Source organism: Miniopterus schreibersii, assembly GCF_964146895.1.
Source record: "Miniopterus schreibersii genome assembly, chromosome: 2".
Lineage (NCBI taxonomy): Eukaryota > Metazoa > Chordata > Mammalia > Chiroptera > Miniopteridae > Miniopterus > Miniopterus schreibersii.
In genome coordinates this window covers 71,173,974-71,193,479 of record NC_138102.1, presented here as the reverse complement: position 1 = coordinate 71,193,479, position 19,506 = coordinate 71,173,974, and the positions used below count along the sequence as shown (strand labels likewise).

Below are 19,506 nucleotides of genomic sequence, written 5' to 3'. Positions count from 1 at the left end.
AGACATTGACCGGTCACCTCTTCTCAGTCACAGTAATGTATATTACCATCCCTAAATTATCTAATCTATTAAATCACTTAGATTAGCAAGTTTCCTTTTATAAAATATAACCTGTGAAATTTAGTTTCTTTAAATTATTTTCTTCCTAAAACTTTGCTAGATGACCCACAAAGAGCGCTAAGGTGGGGAGAGATGAAAGGAGTCATTTTGCAGTGGGACAGTAGTGAGAATTCAAGCAACCGTCACTGTATTGGGCACGTGGGAAAATGTGAAGCCAGGAAATGGGAAAGAAACTCAGAAAGGGAGGTGGAAAGATGCTGAAGAGAAAAATTAAGTACACACAGAAGAAAAGCAAGGTATTCCTCAGGAAAATGAGACTGAAAGGAAGTGGATGTTGGCTGTGATTCCCTCCATCCCTCCCGAATTATCTGCACGTGGAAGAGCCCAGCGGGCAGGAAAGGCGGCCGGGGCTCCTCACCTCAGCTTACTGAGGACCAAGGCACCTGCCTCGCCCCACACTCCCCAGGGCTGTGGATCAGGCACCGTGGAGAAATTCTTCCTACTTTTCTCTTTGTAACCCCATCTACTACAAGAAGCTGGCTCCTCTGTGACACTGACAGGGGCCTAAGGAGGCTCTGAGGGCACCACCTTGGCAAACAGGTGTGAGTGAAGTCATTCAGGTCCTATACAGCCCCACATGACAAAGTGTACAGGAAAATCTGCTCTCATTTAACAAAAAACATACCAAACTGTCATTTCGAAGGATTTCCCTCATTCAAGAGCCACTTGCAGAAAAATTCTACCAAACTAAAGATTCCATTAAGTGAGGTTTTATAGTAAGTATAAGAGATGATATCTAAGACTGAAAGATCAACATTAAACAAAACAATTCACTCATTTACATCTCCCTCTTACATTCTGAAAATGTAACAGCTTGAGAGTGTTCTCTGTTGGCAAAGGGGTATTTCCGGGAGTGAAAATCAATAAAGGTTTTTACATTAACTCAATGTTTTCGACAGTTCCTCACTGCCTGAGCCTATGTTTCCTTTTTTGGTGGAGCTGGACAAGAATCTGTGATCTCAGCAGAGTTCTGAGAATCTGGCATCTCCTGTTTGATTTCACAGGGAAGTGCCTGGAAGAGCGGGACACCGTGCAGGCTGGGGAACTACAAAGGGGACTGGGAAAGAAGACCTGTGATTCCTTAGGTGTGGATAACATTAAAATTTTAAGCAAACAGGCTTTTTACCCTCTTAAGTGACTTCATATAATTCTCTTTGAAAAATTTCCATTTATTCACAACTTAGGTAAAACTTATAGTCAGACAACTTGGTCAGGAACCCATCAGGGTTCATTTATTTTTAATATATCCAAATTTTGTAATTTTTACTAGTAGTTAAATACTAAAGTTATAAATAAGAATAAAGTGCCAAATATTTAAACTCCTTTGATATAATTAAATATGTCTGACAATAGTTTATTTTAATGCTTTCCCATCAATATTTCTTTAAGCATTCAGCAAATAGTTGTCTAGAAAATATCAATGAGAGTATATTTTGCAATTATAAGTGTGTATATACATATATATGTGTATATGTATACGTGCGTGTATGTATTTCTATTGAGCACCTACCTAGAAGGCTACTTTATGCTACCCTTTGGCAAAGGGGTATTTATGTATTCACTGGGTCAGTACAGTACCCTGCTTACTTCTTATATATACAAGATTTTTAAATATTATAATTAACTTTTGGCATATATCTAAAAAAAGCTTATTTAAAGGTATTTTTGTGACTTTTTGATATGAATGCCTTTGGTTTTCAAAGATTTGATAATTGTAATGTTGACTCCTAATGAGCTACACTACAGTGGTTTAGAAAAAGGAAAATAATATCTACCTGATAAGATATAAGAATCACATGAGATAATAATAATAATAATAATAATAATAATAATAATAATAATAATAATGTAAAGGCCTTTTAAAAAGTTTAAATTTCTCTTGCTGGGAGGAAGTTCACGTCAGGAGTCACTTTAGCTAGTGCATGAGTCTGGGTGACCGACCAGTATACAAGTCCCAGTTGAGACACTGAAGAAATTCCTGGATGTCAACAGTCTACTATATTATAAATGCAACACACAGCATTAAATAATTATTAAATTGAAATGGAAAAAAGAATAAATGTGGAAATTTGGGTTTGGAAAGCATAGTGTTGTTAGGCAATAGAACATGTAATTTTATGAAAATATCCAGAGAATTTTCTTACTGTGCATATACCTACTGTTTATGATAGGTTGACATAAAATTGGCTTGCCTAAGATGTATATCATTTGTTGACTATGGCACAGACACATATTCACAAATTCTTAGATACAGAATATTTATGCAAAGTCCACATCAAAAAACAGAAAAAGTGCCTTAGCTAACAAAAAGGTAGTTGGTAATAAATTAATTCCATTAAACTGACATTAACACTGAGTGTTACAATATTAGATGTGACATGCAAGAAAGAGACAATTCAGGCAGCAACATCGTGCATTAAGATTTGCATTCATTCATAGTATTTGAGGGATTTTAACCACATTCTTTGACCACAGAGCACTAGGAGTCTGAGGTGATACCAATCTAACATTCAAAACATACCTTAATATATCTGAGTCCCCTAACCAATGATTTTAAGGAAGAAGCCAATGCCTCCGATAATCAGACCTAAGAAGTTTTAGCCACATACTGCTATGCGGTTGCAGTTAGAACATTCCACCTGACCAGGTCGAAGGAAAGCAAACATCTGCAATTTCATTTTTCGACAATGTAATTGTCTCAGATTCTTCCTACTTTTTTACTAGTGTGAGCAAATTTGAACATGTCAGTTTTGCACAATAAGAAAATGGCTTTGTGGAATGAATGTATATTTTGGCACAAAAATATTTTCTAATACCTCAAATAAAAATTTTTGCCAATGGCAAAATATCAAGCCAAAGAGGTGCTTCAATGGTGCTTACTTATCTGGGCAGAAACTACAAGAACAGTCCATTGCTTCCAAGAACTTTGTATTTAGTAGCAATTACTTCCCTCCCTTCCAAGGAATAGCACCAATAGAATTACACCTCAGATTGAGGAGTACTCCTTCCAAGCTCTTTAATTCCCTGGAGAATTCGCTTCACATGACCCACTTTCGATATCCCCAGATCCTAAAAGAAAAAAGGTAGAAAGAAAGAAAAGAAAGAAATTTATTGACGAGAGAAATGGGGATTAAATATTTAACTTATAATTAGCATTCACTTCATTTATTTCAGTTTATATTCAATGATTTAGGAAGTGAAAGCTAGAAAATACATTTACAAAACAAAAATAACCTCACATTGAAAAATTACCAACAAGTAAAATAATCACATCCTACACAGATTCTTAAATGTAACATTCTCATAAGTGAGAAGCAATGGCAGTTCTTCAAGGGTCTAAATTAGTTTCTCTTCGTTCTCCTTTTTTTAAGGAACACAGGTCCTTTGGGGATCTCTGAGAAAAGCCAGGTATGACACCTGGGCATCCACAATTAGTCTGAAGGCAACTACACACCTCCTTGATAACATAAACTTAAAAGTGAGGCCTAACCCTAAAGGAAGACACCAGTGCCCATTGCCTCATTTGGAATGCAAATACATCTGCAGTTGCATTCATGGTCTTTGATTTCAGAGGAATATTTAAATATTCTTTACACTTTCTAAAACGTGTAAGTGTAAAAAATTTCTTAAACATAGGTATCTGTGGGTTGCTGCTTTTCCTCAACTTCCTTTGGCTCCTTTCCCTCAGAACTCCTTATTTCTTAAAGAACTATTTTCTATAAAGAACCAAGAATTCAATAGTGAACTTTCAGACATGGATGAAGACCGCAGAGTGTGCAGCACAGAGCAGGCACTTGGCAAATAAATACCTGTTGCAGAATGAATGAAACCCACCCAAGAGAGCCATAAGATTCACTACCTGAAAGACTAAATGAAAGGGTCATGGCCTCCAAACATGAGATCCTTCTTTAGGTGTAAGGGGCATAATATGTGAAGTGAAATAACTTAATTTTACAAAACAGAGTTTAAAACATTTGAAAATTAGTAGAATTATGACTTCCAAAGCAGCCTAGAAAATAGAATTATAAGGTACCATAAGGTTATTTTTCTGAGAAGATAAAAATTTCAGATATCCACTCTGTTTTGCAGACTAAAAGCATTATTTACTTTTAAACTTGTAAATGAAGTAAATCAAACTGTTTTATGTACACATACACATGCAGTTGTCTCTCTCCCACATACTTTATGAGCAATCTGAATTCTGTAGCAGAAGTGCTACTGAAGACTCTGAATCCTTCTGGAAAACACTCTTTCCATAGCCAGTGCTCTTTTCAAGCTTGAGATAATTTCAGGGTAAATTTTTTACAATATTTAACTGACCCTGAAAAATATTTTCTCATATTACACCAAGTCATTCACAATCAGTCTTAAGGCAACTATACATTTCCTGAGTATGCTAAAATAACAAAAGGCCAAATCCTAGAGGAAGATTCAATACCAGTGCCTGCTTCCTTAATTTGAAACGTAAATGCATTTACAGTTGTATTCGGATTCTTTGATTCGAGTGGAATGTTAAATAATCTTTATACTCTGTGATAACATAGTTATCCGGGAAGGCAACCTAAGTGCCCATTAATAGACTAATGGGTAAAAAAGCTGTGGTATACATATATAATGGAATATTATTCAACCATTAAAAGAATGAAATCTTACCATTTGCAAAAGTATAGATGGACCTAGAGGGTATTATGCCCAGTGAAGTAAGTCAGATAGAGCAAGACAAATACCCTATGATTTCACTTATATGTGGAATCTAAAGAACAAGTTAATGAACAAACAAATTGAAACAGACTCATAGATGCCAAGTACAGACTTATGGTTGCCAGATGGAAGGGGGGGCTGGAGAGATGGGTGAAAAAGGTGAGGGGATTAAGACGTGCAAATTAGTAGTTACAAAATAGTCCCAGCAATGTGAAGTACAGCATAGGGAATCCAGTCAATAATACTGTAATAACTGTAAAATGCCACGTGGGTACTGAAAATATCGATGGGTGCATTTTGTAAAGTGTATGATTGTCTGACCACCACGCTGTACACCTAAAACTAATACAAAATAACATAAACTGTAAGAAAAAATTAAAAATTTACATTTTGAGAAATACATATATTTAGCACCAAGTATTTTATTTTAGGCCATATGCACACTGTATTCTCAAAAATAAAAACTTTGGGAGGGCCAGACTCTATTCAAAATTACTACTGTAGTATCATGAGTGTTTTCCATAGAGCTGTACTAATTCCTTAGCTACATTCTCTTTGAGTTCAGAACTGCATGTCTTCTAGGAGTTAGGCTGTGATAAAGTTATGCCCTGATATTAGTTATATGTTTCTTAAATTTTTTTCATATTCTTTATTTTGGCTTTTGCTTTCTTTGAATGAACAGGCCTAATTTTGCAGAAGCATTCTTTATAGATATTCAGTTATCCTTCTAGCAACACACACACACAATTTTCCAAATGAAAACAACAACCAAAAACCATTGTGTCTTTATCATTATTTTCCTTGGTGTCCTTCAGGTTTCCCTACTGTCTTTTGGGACAAAAATAATGCAATCCGTTTACTTGTTAAAGCGCATTCGAAATGTTCTCCCTCTGCCACCTTTAGACTGTCACATCACTGTCTCTAGTTGTTTTGGTGATAAGGAAGTAACACCTGAACCAAGATCTGAGTAGGACATAGCCAGGTGAGCAGAAGGGGGAGAAGCATACCATCCGAGGGTACACTCCTGAGGTGAGAGTTTATTATTATTATTTTAATACATATTTTTATTGATTTCACAGAGAGGAAGGCGGAGAGAGAGGTAGAAACATCAGTGATGAGAGTCATTGATCGGCTGCCTCCTGCACGCCCCCTGGTGGGGATCGAGCCTGCAACCCAGGCATGTGCCCTGACGGGGAATCAAACTGTGATCTCCTGGATCATAGGTTGGTGCTCAACCGCTGAACCATGCCTACCAGGCGAGTTTATTATTTTTAAGCAAATGAAATAAGGCCAGGGTAGATAAGGTATAGGCCAGCAAGGGGCCAGTGATTACACAGCAGGTTGAATAAATGGGCACAACCCTTGGCCTGACAAAGATGTGAGTCTCTATTCTAACAGAAATGAGAAGCCACTGAAAGACTTTAAGCAGAAAAGTGATATGCCTGATGTTAAAATTATCACGCTGATGGCAATGTGGATAGTGCACTGGAGAGAGCAAGGGCAGGAGTGGAAGGGCCAGTCAGGAAGCCACTAACCTCACACAGGAAGAGGTCACAGTGCCGTGGAGCAGGGTGTGGACAGGAGAAAGCAACCTGACTCTGTGAAGGGCTTCGTGAGCTGGGGGAAAGGGGAAGGAAGAGGAAGGGCGTGTAAGACCTCCGGGTTCTCTGGCTCAAGCAGCTGGAGCGAGAGGGGCCATTACTAAGACGCAGAGCACTGGAGAAGGAGCAGAATGGGAATGGGGTAAGAGAGCAAAAGTTTGGTTTGGGACATGTGAACACTGACACCCCTGCGTGATAGCCAAGTATCAAGTAGAATTGGTGACATAACCCTAAGGTTCACAAATGAGGTCAGGGCTGGAAATACAAACTTGTGAACCACTATACTATATGTTCATAGACAGTGTATAATATATTCATGGGCAGTGTAGGTCATTCTCCACAGTTAGACACGTGATTCTGAGGTGTCTGCTCTTCCTGGCAGCTACAACCACAGAGATCCAGGGCAACTCACTCTCTACCTTCACGGTTTTGTTCTACAGAAGGCTCTTCCTGTAAAATTATTTCTCTTTTCCCATTTCCCCATGCCCTGTTTTAGAGCCAAAAGAATTAAAAGGGCTATCAATGCAAATTTCTAAAAGGAACATTTTAAGAAAGAATGTTATTTGTATTAAAAATAAAAACAAAACAAAACAAAAGTCCCATGGAAGCTGAAGAGAAAGTTTACTAAGAGAATTCCTTCCCGTCTACCTTTTACTCTTACCCTTTTTTCCCAGCCAGGTCCTCCACTCTGACTTTGACTAAGTATATGTATATGCTGTTTTTTTCATCCTGCAAATATCTGCTTCACTCACTGTGTGTGTGCCTGCATGTTTATATGTGTTTGTATGTACACATACAGCGCGCATGCACGCACACACGCACACACACACAGCCTTTTCCTTGAATGTATACTTATTCATGGCAAATGAGATGCAAGCTTCTGGAGGGCAGACACACCCAGGGAAGCTGGCATTACATTCATCAGTAGCTACTCAAAAAATACTGCTGCCTGCTGAGGATATCAGACGCTACATAAATATGTTGGGAATGATGATCCTTCACATTTATTTTTTGTGTGCATTCATTTCCAGTTTTGAAGTCAACTTTTACTTTATGAAGTCTAACACTGTATCTTTTCTGTGTTCTAGATTTGGGACTCTCAACTAAGGTAACTAATTAAGCTATTATTTTATTATTATTCTGGGCTACACATGTTTAGGTATACATGTTTAGCACTTTGGATGTGCTAAAACTGTGGGACTCTGCATTTTAAACATCTTTACATTACCCCTATCTGTTCAAAAACGCCTGCTAATATAATATAAAGACACAGACAGCTCATGAATTTGTTAGGAACTCTCACGGTAGACCACTGAACTTGGTCTACAGGAAAGGGATCACTCCAACAAATATTGAAGGCTTTGTCACTTGCTTATTAAGCACCTTGGAATTTTAAAACGGCGGCGTGTGGTAAGGAAATACAACATGACAAATCCTACTCCTAATTGGGACTGTAGAGGCACTCTGGCCATTTCCACTGTTGAGTCTCCATGGAAAGAATGAAAGAGAATTGCTGCAGACAGTGAATTAATGACTTTCTTTCATCATAAGTGACAAAAAGGCTTTGAGCTGTTTTCTAGCAAAAGGAGGGCATAATTTTTACTTCCTTTACTAAAGAAAATAATAAATTTATTTTTGGGAATAATACAATTTTAACAATAAGTCATGGAAAGGAACTTGAATTTATTGGTCTACTTGACATCTATCTGAAAGGTTAATTTAGAAATGCAACAAAATCATAGGACTGCTATAGGTCTCATCTAGTTCCATATGTTAGAAAGGCTTTGTTATTGGTATTTTGAGTTAATTTTTAGTTGTTAGCCTTATTAGATTTTTTAAGCATTTTCAGAAACAATTTTCACCTTTCATGCTAATGCAGTAGAATCATCCATTTAAAAATATTAGCACATAGGGATAGCCATACCAATGAATGCAGAGAAAAATTACTAAGTCGTGCTAAGCTTTAGCTGTAATAGCCAGAGAATGATTTTGACAGGAAAATATTGCTGACATTCTTGTTTTAAAAGCATACAAGGAATTCAGACCAGAGGACAATGCATATTAAATTACTGCATGTTCGCGTAACATAAGCCAAGCTATAAGCATGTAACAGAAGAGGCACAGGAGAAAGGACTGTTTTGCAAGAAAAAATTTCAAGAGCAAAGAGTAGCACAAAGGAAATACCTTAAGATCTCGCCTTTCCAGATGCAAAAGTTCAGCCCCTCTGATGTCATGACGGATGAAGATTTCTTTGTACTCTCCCAAATTGATCAGATCCAGCCAAGCAGCAACTTCCTCTGTGCCCCATTTCTGAACTACCAAAGTTAAGAGCAAAACCCCCTTAATTTCTACATGCTCAATGCATTACAAAGCAAAGGTTGGCCAAAGAAGATGCAAACAGAGTATAGCAGCAGTGCTAGCAAAGGGAAAGGTTAAAGGTGTTTCAACAAAACTACAATTCCATTTTTCCCATGCAGGTCAACACAAGGATCACAAAGACATTCACTGCAGTGCACCTGTGCTCTTAGAGTTAGCTCAATTTCCTCCTTAAAGCCACCTAAACTACACTGTATGTAGAAAAGATGTACTTCTCATTAGGATCAGTACAAGGTCTAAATAAGTTCTGATGGTTTCCTTAAGACCATATATGAAACTGGTTATAGTTTAATTAGCTAAAAATGCTAATTAAAATTTAAAATCTAACATAGGGTACTCAATTTTACGCAAACTTCTGCTTCAGGTCTTGCTGACTTTAAGTGTTGCCTTTATTAATTCTCTTATTATTAATTATAAAAATAAATGTCCTATTAAACTGATTTAACATCATCTAAAAACGGTCACCACTACTAAGATTAATTGGATTGTTACTTTTCATTCTTTTAAACATTTTATTTAACACTGATTAATTTTAAAAAGCCTACTTATTTGCCATATTTGGTTTTAAAATGCCCTTCAACAGCTGCTCTCTGATCGTCAAAAATCACTTTTGAAAAAGTGATAGCTGACACAGAAAAGTTAGAAACTGATTTGATTGTGAAAGGCAACTACCATCAGATGCACAGAACTTGAAGGTGCTTTAGCCCTAGTACAGGGTTAAAGTGAAGCTCCAGGGAAAGGTGGGAAGGGAACTAGAAAGACAACTTGGAGGAGAGAATTTAGCCTTTGCTTGGGGACACAAATGTCATAGTAGACGCCATTACTGAGGGGCTGAAATGGTGTACTAAATTCTTAAAACAGGAGAAAGAAAATACAGAACTTTAGGTAGAAAATGTATTTGGCAAGCTGAAGGAATATATGAAAGTTTCTATATTCCATTTATCGAAATGATCGCGATTTTGAACTTTGAAGAAGAGAAACAAGTTAGACGCCGATGCCTTGAGTTGCAATTGAGCAAGACAGAGAACCATCTGCACAGACGCACTGACAACCACCAAACTAAGTGGAGGCAGATCAGCAGCCACCTAGTCTTCTTGTGTGTTTCATAACTACTGATTCCTACTGATATTTGGACATATTTTAGGTGCAATATAATTCTTTACTATGGTAAAATGAACATTAAATTAAACTCATCATTTTAAGCATTTTATAGTGGCATTTATTACATTCATGATGTTGAACAATGACTGCCACTATCTAGAACTTTTCATTGCCTCATTGGTATCAGTTTAATAAGCTATTTTCCCATAATGTTATCCTCTGGTGGGCCACCTACCAGGCTGCGAACTTGTCTTCTGCTTCTGACCCTTTTCCTTTTTGAATTTCGGCACTATACGAAATACTGTGCTTCTGCTGTTCCTCTTGGTGCAATCCATAGGAGGCTCCTGCTCGAGAGGAGCAAGAAAAGAATTTTCTCAGGACAGTAGAAGAGAACCTTCTCTAATGTTAGCGAGAGCGCAGGGCCAGGTCACACACACAAAGCATTGTTGAAGCGGTAACATCTTAAAAAACGTTCACGAAGTCATATCCTACTGAAAACGTACTGGTTCCCGCATTACCTTGGTTCACATAAAAAAGCCTTTTCTCGTTTGTTCATCAACAGTACATTTGAAAGTAATGTTCAAAATTCATTTTCTCCTGAATATCTCTTTTACAAAAGATGAGTTCACATTCTGGCATCCTCAAGCCTGCATCTCTAAACAGGCTGCACTTTACATACCTCGTCCTCGTTTGGGTGAAGGATGTAGTACAGCCAAGGGATCTCCCTCAGCTTCTGCAGCTCCACCTCCACAGAGTGCAAGGCGCTGGAAACCCGCTCCTCGTGCGGCGACTCCAGCTGCTAGTCACCAGCAGATTCAAAAAAAACACAAAACAGGCTCAGTGCCCAACCTCACCGAGAGTAAGCTGTTTAATTTAATAATGAACATCCTTATCAAGATGGCGGCGTAGGTAACAGCTGCACCCGCCGCCTCCCGCAACCACATCAAAATTACAACTAAAATTCAGAACCACCATCACTCAGAGCCTCCTGAGATCTGGCTGAACAGAAGCCCAACAACCAGGGAGCTGAAGAAGCACCGAGACGGTAGGAGGGGAGGAGACCTGGGTGGATCAGGGCTGAATCATGGAAACACGGCCGGCTGAGACCCAGGAGGAACATCTCGGCAGCAGAGATTTCCTGGAGGAGTGAGGGGTCCCAGCCCCGCAGCAGGCCCCCAGCCCAGGGCTTCAGGGCCAGGAAGAGATGTCCCCACAACTCCGGGCTGTGAAACCAGCGGGGACTGTAGCTGAGCGTCCCGGAGGCTGCGGGAGTCCCAGGCTTTCCTCTTAAAGGGCCCGCTCACGGACTCACTCAGACGAGCTCCTTTGGCAAGTCCTCCCCGCACAGAGCCAGCAGGCAGGCTCCACATTTGAGTCTCCAGCACCTGACTCACACCTTTGGCCCCGCCCCTCCCCACCTGCAGGCTCATCCAGGCCATTTCCAGGGGCTTTTCTGTGCAAGTGGCCTCTGGAGACTCATGCTTAGAACTTTCCTAAACTCTCTCAAGCAGCAGCAGCAAGCCCCATATGGCTTGATAAGTGGCCCCAGGCCTGGCACTAGTGGCAGCCTGCATTGGTTCATAGCGTGGCCTCTCCTGGACACCTCCAAGCCCAGCACAAGTAGCAGCCAACTATGGTTTGCTGTGTAGCTCATGCTGGGTGGCCCTGGGCAAGGCACAGGCAGAGGCTGACTTTGCACCTCCCAAGAGGCCCCAGAGACAGTGCACCTGGTGGTCAGACTCGACCACGCTGGGTTACAACCCTACCACATCCACGAGTGACACTCAAGGGGCACACTTGGTGAACACCAAAGCCCCACTGAAGTAAATCCTGCTCCATAGGGGGGTCTCCAGCACAGCAGCTCTTTGGCTGTAGTTGTAGCTGGTCCTCACAGCTGATTGGGCTGGGTGTCAATTCCTCCCAGTGACACCAACAGCAACCAAGGCTCAACTACAACATGACAGTGCACACAGCCCACACAGGGGAGCACCTAGAAGGCCCAGCTCAGGTGACTGGGGAGGCTGAGCTGCTGGATCCTATGGGACACCTACTACACAAAGCCACCCTACAAATTCTAGGAGACATAGCAGCTCTTCCTAATACATAGAAACAAACACCTGGAAGCAGCCAAAATGTGGAGGCAAAGAAACATGTCACAAAGGAAAGAACAGAAGAAATCTCTAGAAGAGGAACTAAATGAAATAGATCCAAGCAAGCTAACAAATACAGAGTTCAGAATTTTGTTTATAAGGTTGTTTAAGCATACTATTTGGGAAATAACTGAGAAAATTGATAACATAATAAAGTATCAATTTGAAATGAAGGCTACACAAACTGAAATGAAGAATAATTTACATGGAATCAACAGTAGAGTAAAAGACACTGAGAATCAAATGAGCAATTTGGAACATGAGGAAACAAAAAACACCCAACCAGAAGAGCAAAAAGAAAAAAGAATCCAGAAATATGAAGATAGTATAAGGAGCCTCTGGGACAACTTCAAGTGGCTCAAGATTTGTATTATTGGGGTGCCAGAAGGGGAAGAAACAGACCAAGAAATTGAAAACCTATTTGAAAAAGTAATGACAGAAAACTTCCCCTACCTGGGGAAAGAAATAGACTTACAAGTCCAGGAAACACAGAGGGTCCCAAACAAGAGGAACCCAAAGAGGCCCACAGCAAGACACATCATCATTAAAATGCCAAAGGTTAAAGACAAAGAGAGAATTTTAAAAGCAGCAAGAGAAAGGCAGTTAGTTACCTAGGAGGGAGCACCCATACGACTGTCAGCTGATTTCTCAACAGAAACTTTGCAGGCCAGAAGGGAGTGGCAAGAAATCTTCAAAGTGATGAAAAACATGGAACTACAACCAAGATTGCTCTACCTAGCAAAGCTATCATTTAGAATTGAAGGTCAGATAAACAGCTTCTCAGATAAGAAAAAGCTAAAGGAGTTCATCACCACCAGACCAGCACTACAGGAAATGTTGAAGGGTCTTCTTTAAGAAGCAGCTAATGAACAAAAGAATCTGACAAACTAAATAGATCCAGAGACATTGACACAGGCAACTGACGATCATATTTCAGAAGAAAGAGGGAAGGGGGGTGGAGAGTGGGAAGAGATTAACCAAAAAGTTATATGCATATATGCATAACCCATGGACACAGTCAATAACGGGGGGAAGGCCTGGAGAGGGGGTGGGAGTGAAGTGGAAGGGGTCAATTGGGGGGAAAAATGGGACACCTGCAATACTCTCAACAATAAAGATAAATTAAAAAAATAAAACAATAAAAAAATAATGAACATCCTCATCACTTATTAGGTGAGGCCAGGTGGTTGTTATTGTTGTAGTTGTTTTTAATATAAAGGAATATTAGAAAAGAACAAATTATCTTATTGGGGTTCACTGAAAAAAACCTGGTTAGACTTATCCTTACTTCCCGTAAGCAGCTAGTGAGACTTAGTGCGACTTTTGCTCTAGTGAGTAATCTCATTACTTATTTGTGGCAAAAATCCTTCTGATCTACACAGGGCACTATATATGGACAAACAATAATGTGTTTTTTAAATTTTCATTTATTTATTTTAATATCTTTATTGATTTCAGAGAGAGTAAAGGAGAGGAAGAGAGAAACATCAGTGATGAGAGAGTCATTGATTGGCTGCCTCCTGCACACTCTGACTGGGGATCGAGCCCGAAACCTGGGCATGTGCCCTGACCGGGAATCGAACCCCAATCTCCTGGATCCTAGGTCGACGCTCAACCGCTGAGCCACAACCGGCTGGGCAATAATGTTTTTTAAATTGGTCAAAAATACATCATATAAAAAGAACTACTTGGCACAAAAATCTCTTGGAGAATAATAAGTTTAAAGAAAAGAAAAAACCACAAAGCTCAGAAAAATTTGTGATGAAAAGCTGTTGTAAAAATCAGGGCAAAGCAAAAAGCTAAATTGCCTGTAATCTGGAAGAGGCTTTGGAAACTTCAAAAAGAATTTAACTGGCCACCTATTACCCACCCATTTGAAGCAGTTGTTAGAAAGCTCTTATAAATTCAATAAATGAATAAAGGTGAAAATAAACCCTGTTGTGTGCAAAACTGGAAGAGAGGTAACTGATTTCTACTTCTGGACTTGTTACTAACTTTGCAACCAAGGGAAGGTTAACTGATTTCAGGAGTCTTAGTTTCCTCCTCAATAAACAGTAGAATATTACTAGATTATTTCTAAGGTCTCTTCTAGCTATATATATACTTGTATAAACTACTTTAAAATTGTACAGTACTACATATAGGTTCACAGAATTTTAAACTGAAAGTTCAGAGAGAATGTTTCTGTTACTTATTAGGGACATTATTTTTCCCCCTCTGTTATTTAAGGTCTACCATCTCTAGTAGTTAATAAAAACATGAAGGGTTCTGGCTGGGTATTCAATTGGTTAGGGCACTGTCCCAATACACCAAGGTTTTGGGTTCGATTCCAGGTCAGGGCATATACAAGAATCAAGCAATGAAGGCATAAACAAGTGGAACAAAAAAATTGATCTCGCTCTCAAAAAATAAAAGAAATAAAAAAATATATGGAGATTCTCCAGCCTGTCATATAAGAATTTCCACTTTCCTTTTAGCCTAAGAATATATCTCTTAAAAATTTGATAAAATGGTGACTGCATATTCATTCTAGAATCAAAATAAAGAGTAAACCTTAGGTGCTCTAACATATGCTTAACTATTGTGATATCAATACTGTCTAAAGTAAATATGATAAAATTTAATGGTATACATTTTAAACCAAACATCCATTTTTGACAATGACAGAAGAATTGAAAGTAAGGGGAGTACTTCTATATTAAAGTAATATAATTATAAATATTAACTAAATAATACTCAATGGATACTTTTGGTGTAGAGAACTAAAATACAAAATAAGTTATGCTTCTAGTTCTTGTCAATCAGAAATTATATTAAATGTACTTCCAATAACACAAAAAATACATGTCCTCCATCCAAAAATTGGGACCAAAGTCACAGCTCACTGGATTTCCTATAGGACTAATTTCAGAAGAGCAGCAAGAAGATTCTGATTAATAACAGAAACAGTAAGAATAGCCAAAAAGATTCCCATTGGTTTCATCAAAAGATATAACCAATATGTCTTCCTAAAAGTTCTTCTTCATGGCCATAGCAGAAGCAGCCACCTCCTGCCTTGAGGAAGCTGTATTTCAGTTTCCCCTGGGGGTAGGTGAGAGCAGTGGACTTCATGCAGCCTTTTAGCTTCTCTTCTCAGAGTAAAGGATGCTCTGAGGGTGGCACTCTTCTGGATCCAATCAAACAGAAATTCCAACTACAGTCACTTATTAGTTAGCTAAGCTATGAGACACCTCCCATTTTCCCACTGTGCTAGACACTATGACTTTTAATATCACTTTTATTTAAGTGTATATTTTCCAAAGCAAGAGATAAATTACAGTCAAGAGAAACGTTTTAAGATCATCAGCTATCAATTAAACCGAATTGTTACAAGGAAGAAAAATTAGGCTTTTTACAGTTACAACAGCATGTGTGAATGACCCACAAATGAACACTAGGTGGCGAAAAGACTCAACATGCTAACAGCTAGAACATTTGAAACTGGTGAGGGAAAAAGGCTGACAAGGCAAGGATTCTGGGCAAACCAAAGAGGACATCTATGGTTTTGTAGTACTTATGCTGGAGGTCCGTGGACTATGGCCAGATTCAGAGCTGGCCTAACTTGATGTCCAGCACCAATTTGAGTTAATCTAGGAATATGGCTAGTTCTTGAAATTTAGTTCTTTAAACACTGACTCTAGAAAGTGTCGCCTTTTAAGCAAATCTAGAAAACCGTACCAATCATATTTTAATGTTAATTTTGAAAACAAATCTATTATTTCCTCTACTTTTCTGCTATAATGAGTTAATGATGACTCAGGAATGTCTTCTCACTTTATAAAGCTAGAGTCTCTCAAAACTGACCCAGAAGAGCAGGAGTACATGAAAACATGTAAGGGGAAATCTTTTGTTAGCCTAAATCATAACTTCCAGGTTTAGTCATATATTTTCTTGAAGGCAAAAGCTAGGTAAAAAGGAAGCTCTAAGGATGGAGATCAGAAGGCTACTTTTGCATTAGAGTCTGATAAATGCATGCTCCCTAATGAAGGTAAGACCCATACATGTATCATCATTCCTATGTGATCAACCGCTTCTTTTCCTTACCAAAGGAACTCTGCCAACCAGTAACGATTCTGTTTCATTATACAGTGCCTTCACATTGATGGCTATTTCAGTGGCAGTGTCTCTCGTAAGACTCTAGGGGGAAAAAAATCAAAGACAAGTAATTCTGTATTAAATTGGAATTCAATCATCAGCAAATACTTTCAATTTCATTCTTCCAATTTAAATTCACATCACAAATATTTTTAAAAATCTACCAAAATTCTATTATGACTGCACAGTTTCAGTCATGTTTATTAGCATAATTACTCTTCTCATTCTTGTATGCACCAACTATAAGCCTTTACAATGTATCACATTTCAAGGGAGTTATATCTATTCTACTATTAACTTCTACATTGAAAAATTGAAAAGAAATGACAGAAGTTACAAAACTTTAATTTCTACATTAAATATCTACTAAATTTATTAATTTAGTGAAACAAAATGAAGTAAAAATAGTTTCAGTACATAACTGCAAAAAATGAGTATCTAGGCTTGTTCTATACCTAGGCGCGGGGGCGAAGGTAAAAGAGTCCATGAGGAGGAATGGCAGTGAATGGACGAAGAGTGGAAGGAAGGTGGCAAGTTATGGAGAGTGAAAAGAAACCATGAAGACAACATAAGAGCAGGAATGAAAAATGGTAGGAAGAAGAAAATGAAGGAAAATTTGGCCACAAATTTACCCTAAGCTCCTGGCAAAGATTCGTGTACACTACATCATGTTCTTTCAAAGGGCACATCTTAGTCTCCGAGTACATAGGTGACACACACAAAAGATCTGTGGAGTGAGAATTTACCATTAGCTCCTCACCTCTGGGAACCGAGGGTTGGCTTTATTTAGCGCGTGGGAGCAGGCGTTCACAGCATGGGCCAGTTCTTGCTCCAAAAGACAGTGGATCGTGGCTGCATCACAGATCCTGAAAGCAAAAACAAAACAAATGCACCAAAAACTTTTTTAAGCATTGTTGGTTTTTCCAAAGCATAAAAGTGGTAGATTAAAGCAAGCAAATAATAATAATAATAATAAAGGTCATTAAGGAATTTTTTAAAAAAATGTTCAATTATGAATGGCACAGGGTAGATTTAGAAAATTCAAATTCTACTGCAACAAAGAACACTAAACCAAAAATCTTTATATAAAAAGTTAGGCTGAGAATCAGAGATAAATCTATTGAAGTGCTATTTGAAAAAGCAAAATATAGTCACTTTATTTTGCAGTATCACTGGAAAGCGAGAGGGTCCCAAATGTTAAGAGTAGAAACTTATCTTTTATTCACTGAAACTTCAACCAGGAACAAATACAACAGATTAGGGGAAGAACATTGCCATATTCAATACCTATATGCTAAGTGCCTTATATATATTATCTAATTTAATATTCACAACTTAAAAGGTAGCTGTGATTAATTTTCTCTGCTTTATGAAGACACTGAGGCTCAGACAGATTTAGTATGTACACAAAGCTAGTAAGTTATAGAGCCAGGATCTGAGCCTATGTCTATCTGGCTCTAAAACTGTTGTGCCACCATTCTCTGGAATTGAAACCTTCAAGAATAGTCCTAGAAAGACAAAATCCTGGAGGACTCTAAGGCCAAAGAAGAGAATAGAGGAAAAGTTCCACCAACTGCTAGAAAATGATGGAAGGTTTGCAGATGAGCAAGAAGGCAAGACTAGCCAGGCCGGTGTGGCTCAGCAGTTGAGCATCGACCTAGAATCCAGATCATCATGGTTTGATTCCCAGTCAGGGCACATGCCCAGGTTGGGGGCTTGATCCCCAGCAGGGGGTGTGCAGGAGGCAGCTGATCCATGACTCTCTCATCATTGATGTGTCTATCTCTCTCCCCCTCTCCCTTCCTCTCTCTGAAATCAATAAAAATGTATTTTTAAAAAATAGATTTTTTTAAAAAAAGGCAAGACTATTCAAGCCCTTTTGCGTCTCACATATTCGAGGAGAATGATCTTCAATCTGGAAAAGGTAGAACAAAAGAGACAAGTCCTACATAGTTGACTCAAGAAAGGAAAAGAGTTTCATTCTTAAGAATCACAGAACTGACATCCAAGGCCTCAAGGAACCTGCAAATGTCACCTCAGCATTCTTACCAATAACCATGAGAAACACGAAGAACAGGTTATTTACCAGAATAGAGATGGGTAATTTTCTTTTCAAAGAAAGAAAAAGAGGAAAATCAACTTCAGATCAACATTCCCAACTGATAACGGTATCTCCTCCTACATATTTCTAACGTAATTGGAATTCTCTCAGTCTAACATGGAACTCACCCACCATTTTTCTCTCAAAATCTGCTCCTCTTCCTGAATACTATGCCTTTATCAAAGGCAACACAATCCACCCAGCCTTTCACTAGAAATCTTAGGGTCATCTGCCTCCTCACACTCATACATCAATTTTAGATCCTAACCTGTCTTAAATTTCTCTTCTTTCCATCTCTCCTGCCTCAATCCATCCTTTCCTAAGGACCATTCTGACAGCGTTCGTCCTGCCTCGGCTTTGCTGTCCTGCAGACAAAGCTCCTCATTGCTTCCAGAAATGCCCTGATAAAGATCTGGCCCCTCCTCAGCTCTCCATCCACATTTTCCTCACCCTCAACTACACCATGCCAACATTTCAGTCACCCCAAACTCCCCAAGATTTCCTGAAGATACCATGCGCTCACACGCCTCTGGGTCTTTCCCCAGGCTGGCTCCCATGCTTAGCTTGCTCCTTTCTTACTGTTCCTTCCAGACTCAGCTCAGAGATCACTTCCTCCAGACAGCCTCCCTCACTGCCTTTGGCCTCCTCTGTGTGACCACAGCACCCACTGTGTGACAACACTTCAGCCACACTTCTCCCTTCTACTACTCTTATTTAAGAAGAGGGATTGCAACACAGTCACCCTGGCATTCCCAGTGACTAAACTGGTGACTGCTGCACAGAAGAGGCTCAGAATATTTGTTGAATATTGAATCTGAAAACTGACCAGTGAGCCTAAACGTCACCTTTTGCAGAATTAAAAAAAAACAGATGGGGACCCAAACTAGGTTGACCAAGAAGAAGTCTGGCCTAGCTGTACTTCGTTTTTTTGATAAGGTTATTTGGTTGGTTCACAGGATGATAATATAGGAAGTATATTTTGGTTTCAAGGGAGCATATTTTGGTTTTAAGAAAATGATGTAGTCCTAGTTTAAGTTTTTGAGGAACCTCCATACTGTTTTCCATAATGTATTTATTACCTTGATTGTGGTAACCATTTTACAGTGTATACATATATCAAATCATCACATTGTATACCTTAAATATATTTAATTTTTACGTAAAATTATACCTCAATAAATCTGGGGGGGAAACCTGCAAATTGGAGCCCAAAGATATTGTC

At 38.8% G+C, this 19,506-nt stretch overlaps 1 protein-coding gene across 5 annotated transcripts in view; it reads right to left on the bottom strand.

Moving 5' to 3' along the window:
- Nucleotides 1–1,679: 1,679 nt before the first annotated feature.
- Nucleotides 1,680–19,506, bottom strand: part of DGKH (diacylglycerol kinase eta) — a 169,310-nt gene continuing 151,483 nt past the window's right edge. For 2 of the 5 annotated variants that reach the window (XM_081128802.1, XM_081128800.1), the window contains exons 26-31: nucleotides 16,944–17,049; nucleotides 16,133–16,225; nucleotides 10,579–10,698; nucleotides 10,135–10,243; nucleotides 8,607–8,737; nucleotides 1,680–3,189 (exon numbers count right to left, since the gene is read on the bottom strand). In XM_081128802.1, the coding sequence (XP_080984928.1) occupies nucleotides 3,100–3,189; nucleotides 8,607–8,737; nucleotides 10,135–10,243; nucleotides 10,579–10,698; nucleotides 16,133–16,225; nucleotides 16,944–17,049 (649 nt within the window). In that variant the 3' untranslated portion in view covers nucleotides 1,680–3,099. The remainder of the gene's footprint in view (nucleotides 3,190–8,606; nucleotides 8,738–10,134; nucleotides 10,244–10,578; nucleotides 10,699–16,132; nucleotides 16,226–16,943; nucleotides 17,050–19,506) is intronic. The other 3 variants (XM_081128801.1, XM_081128804.1, XM_081128803.1) reach the window with 3 other exon arrangements.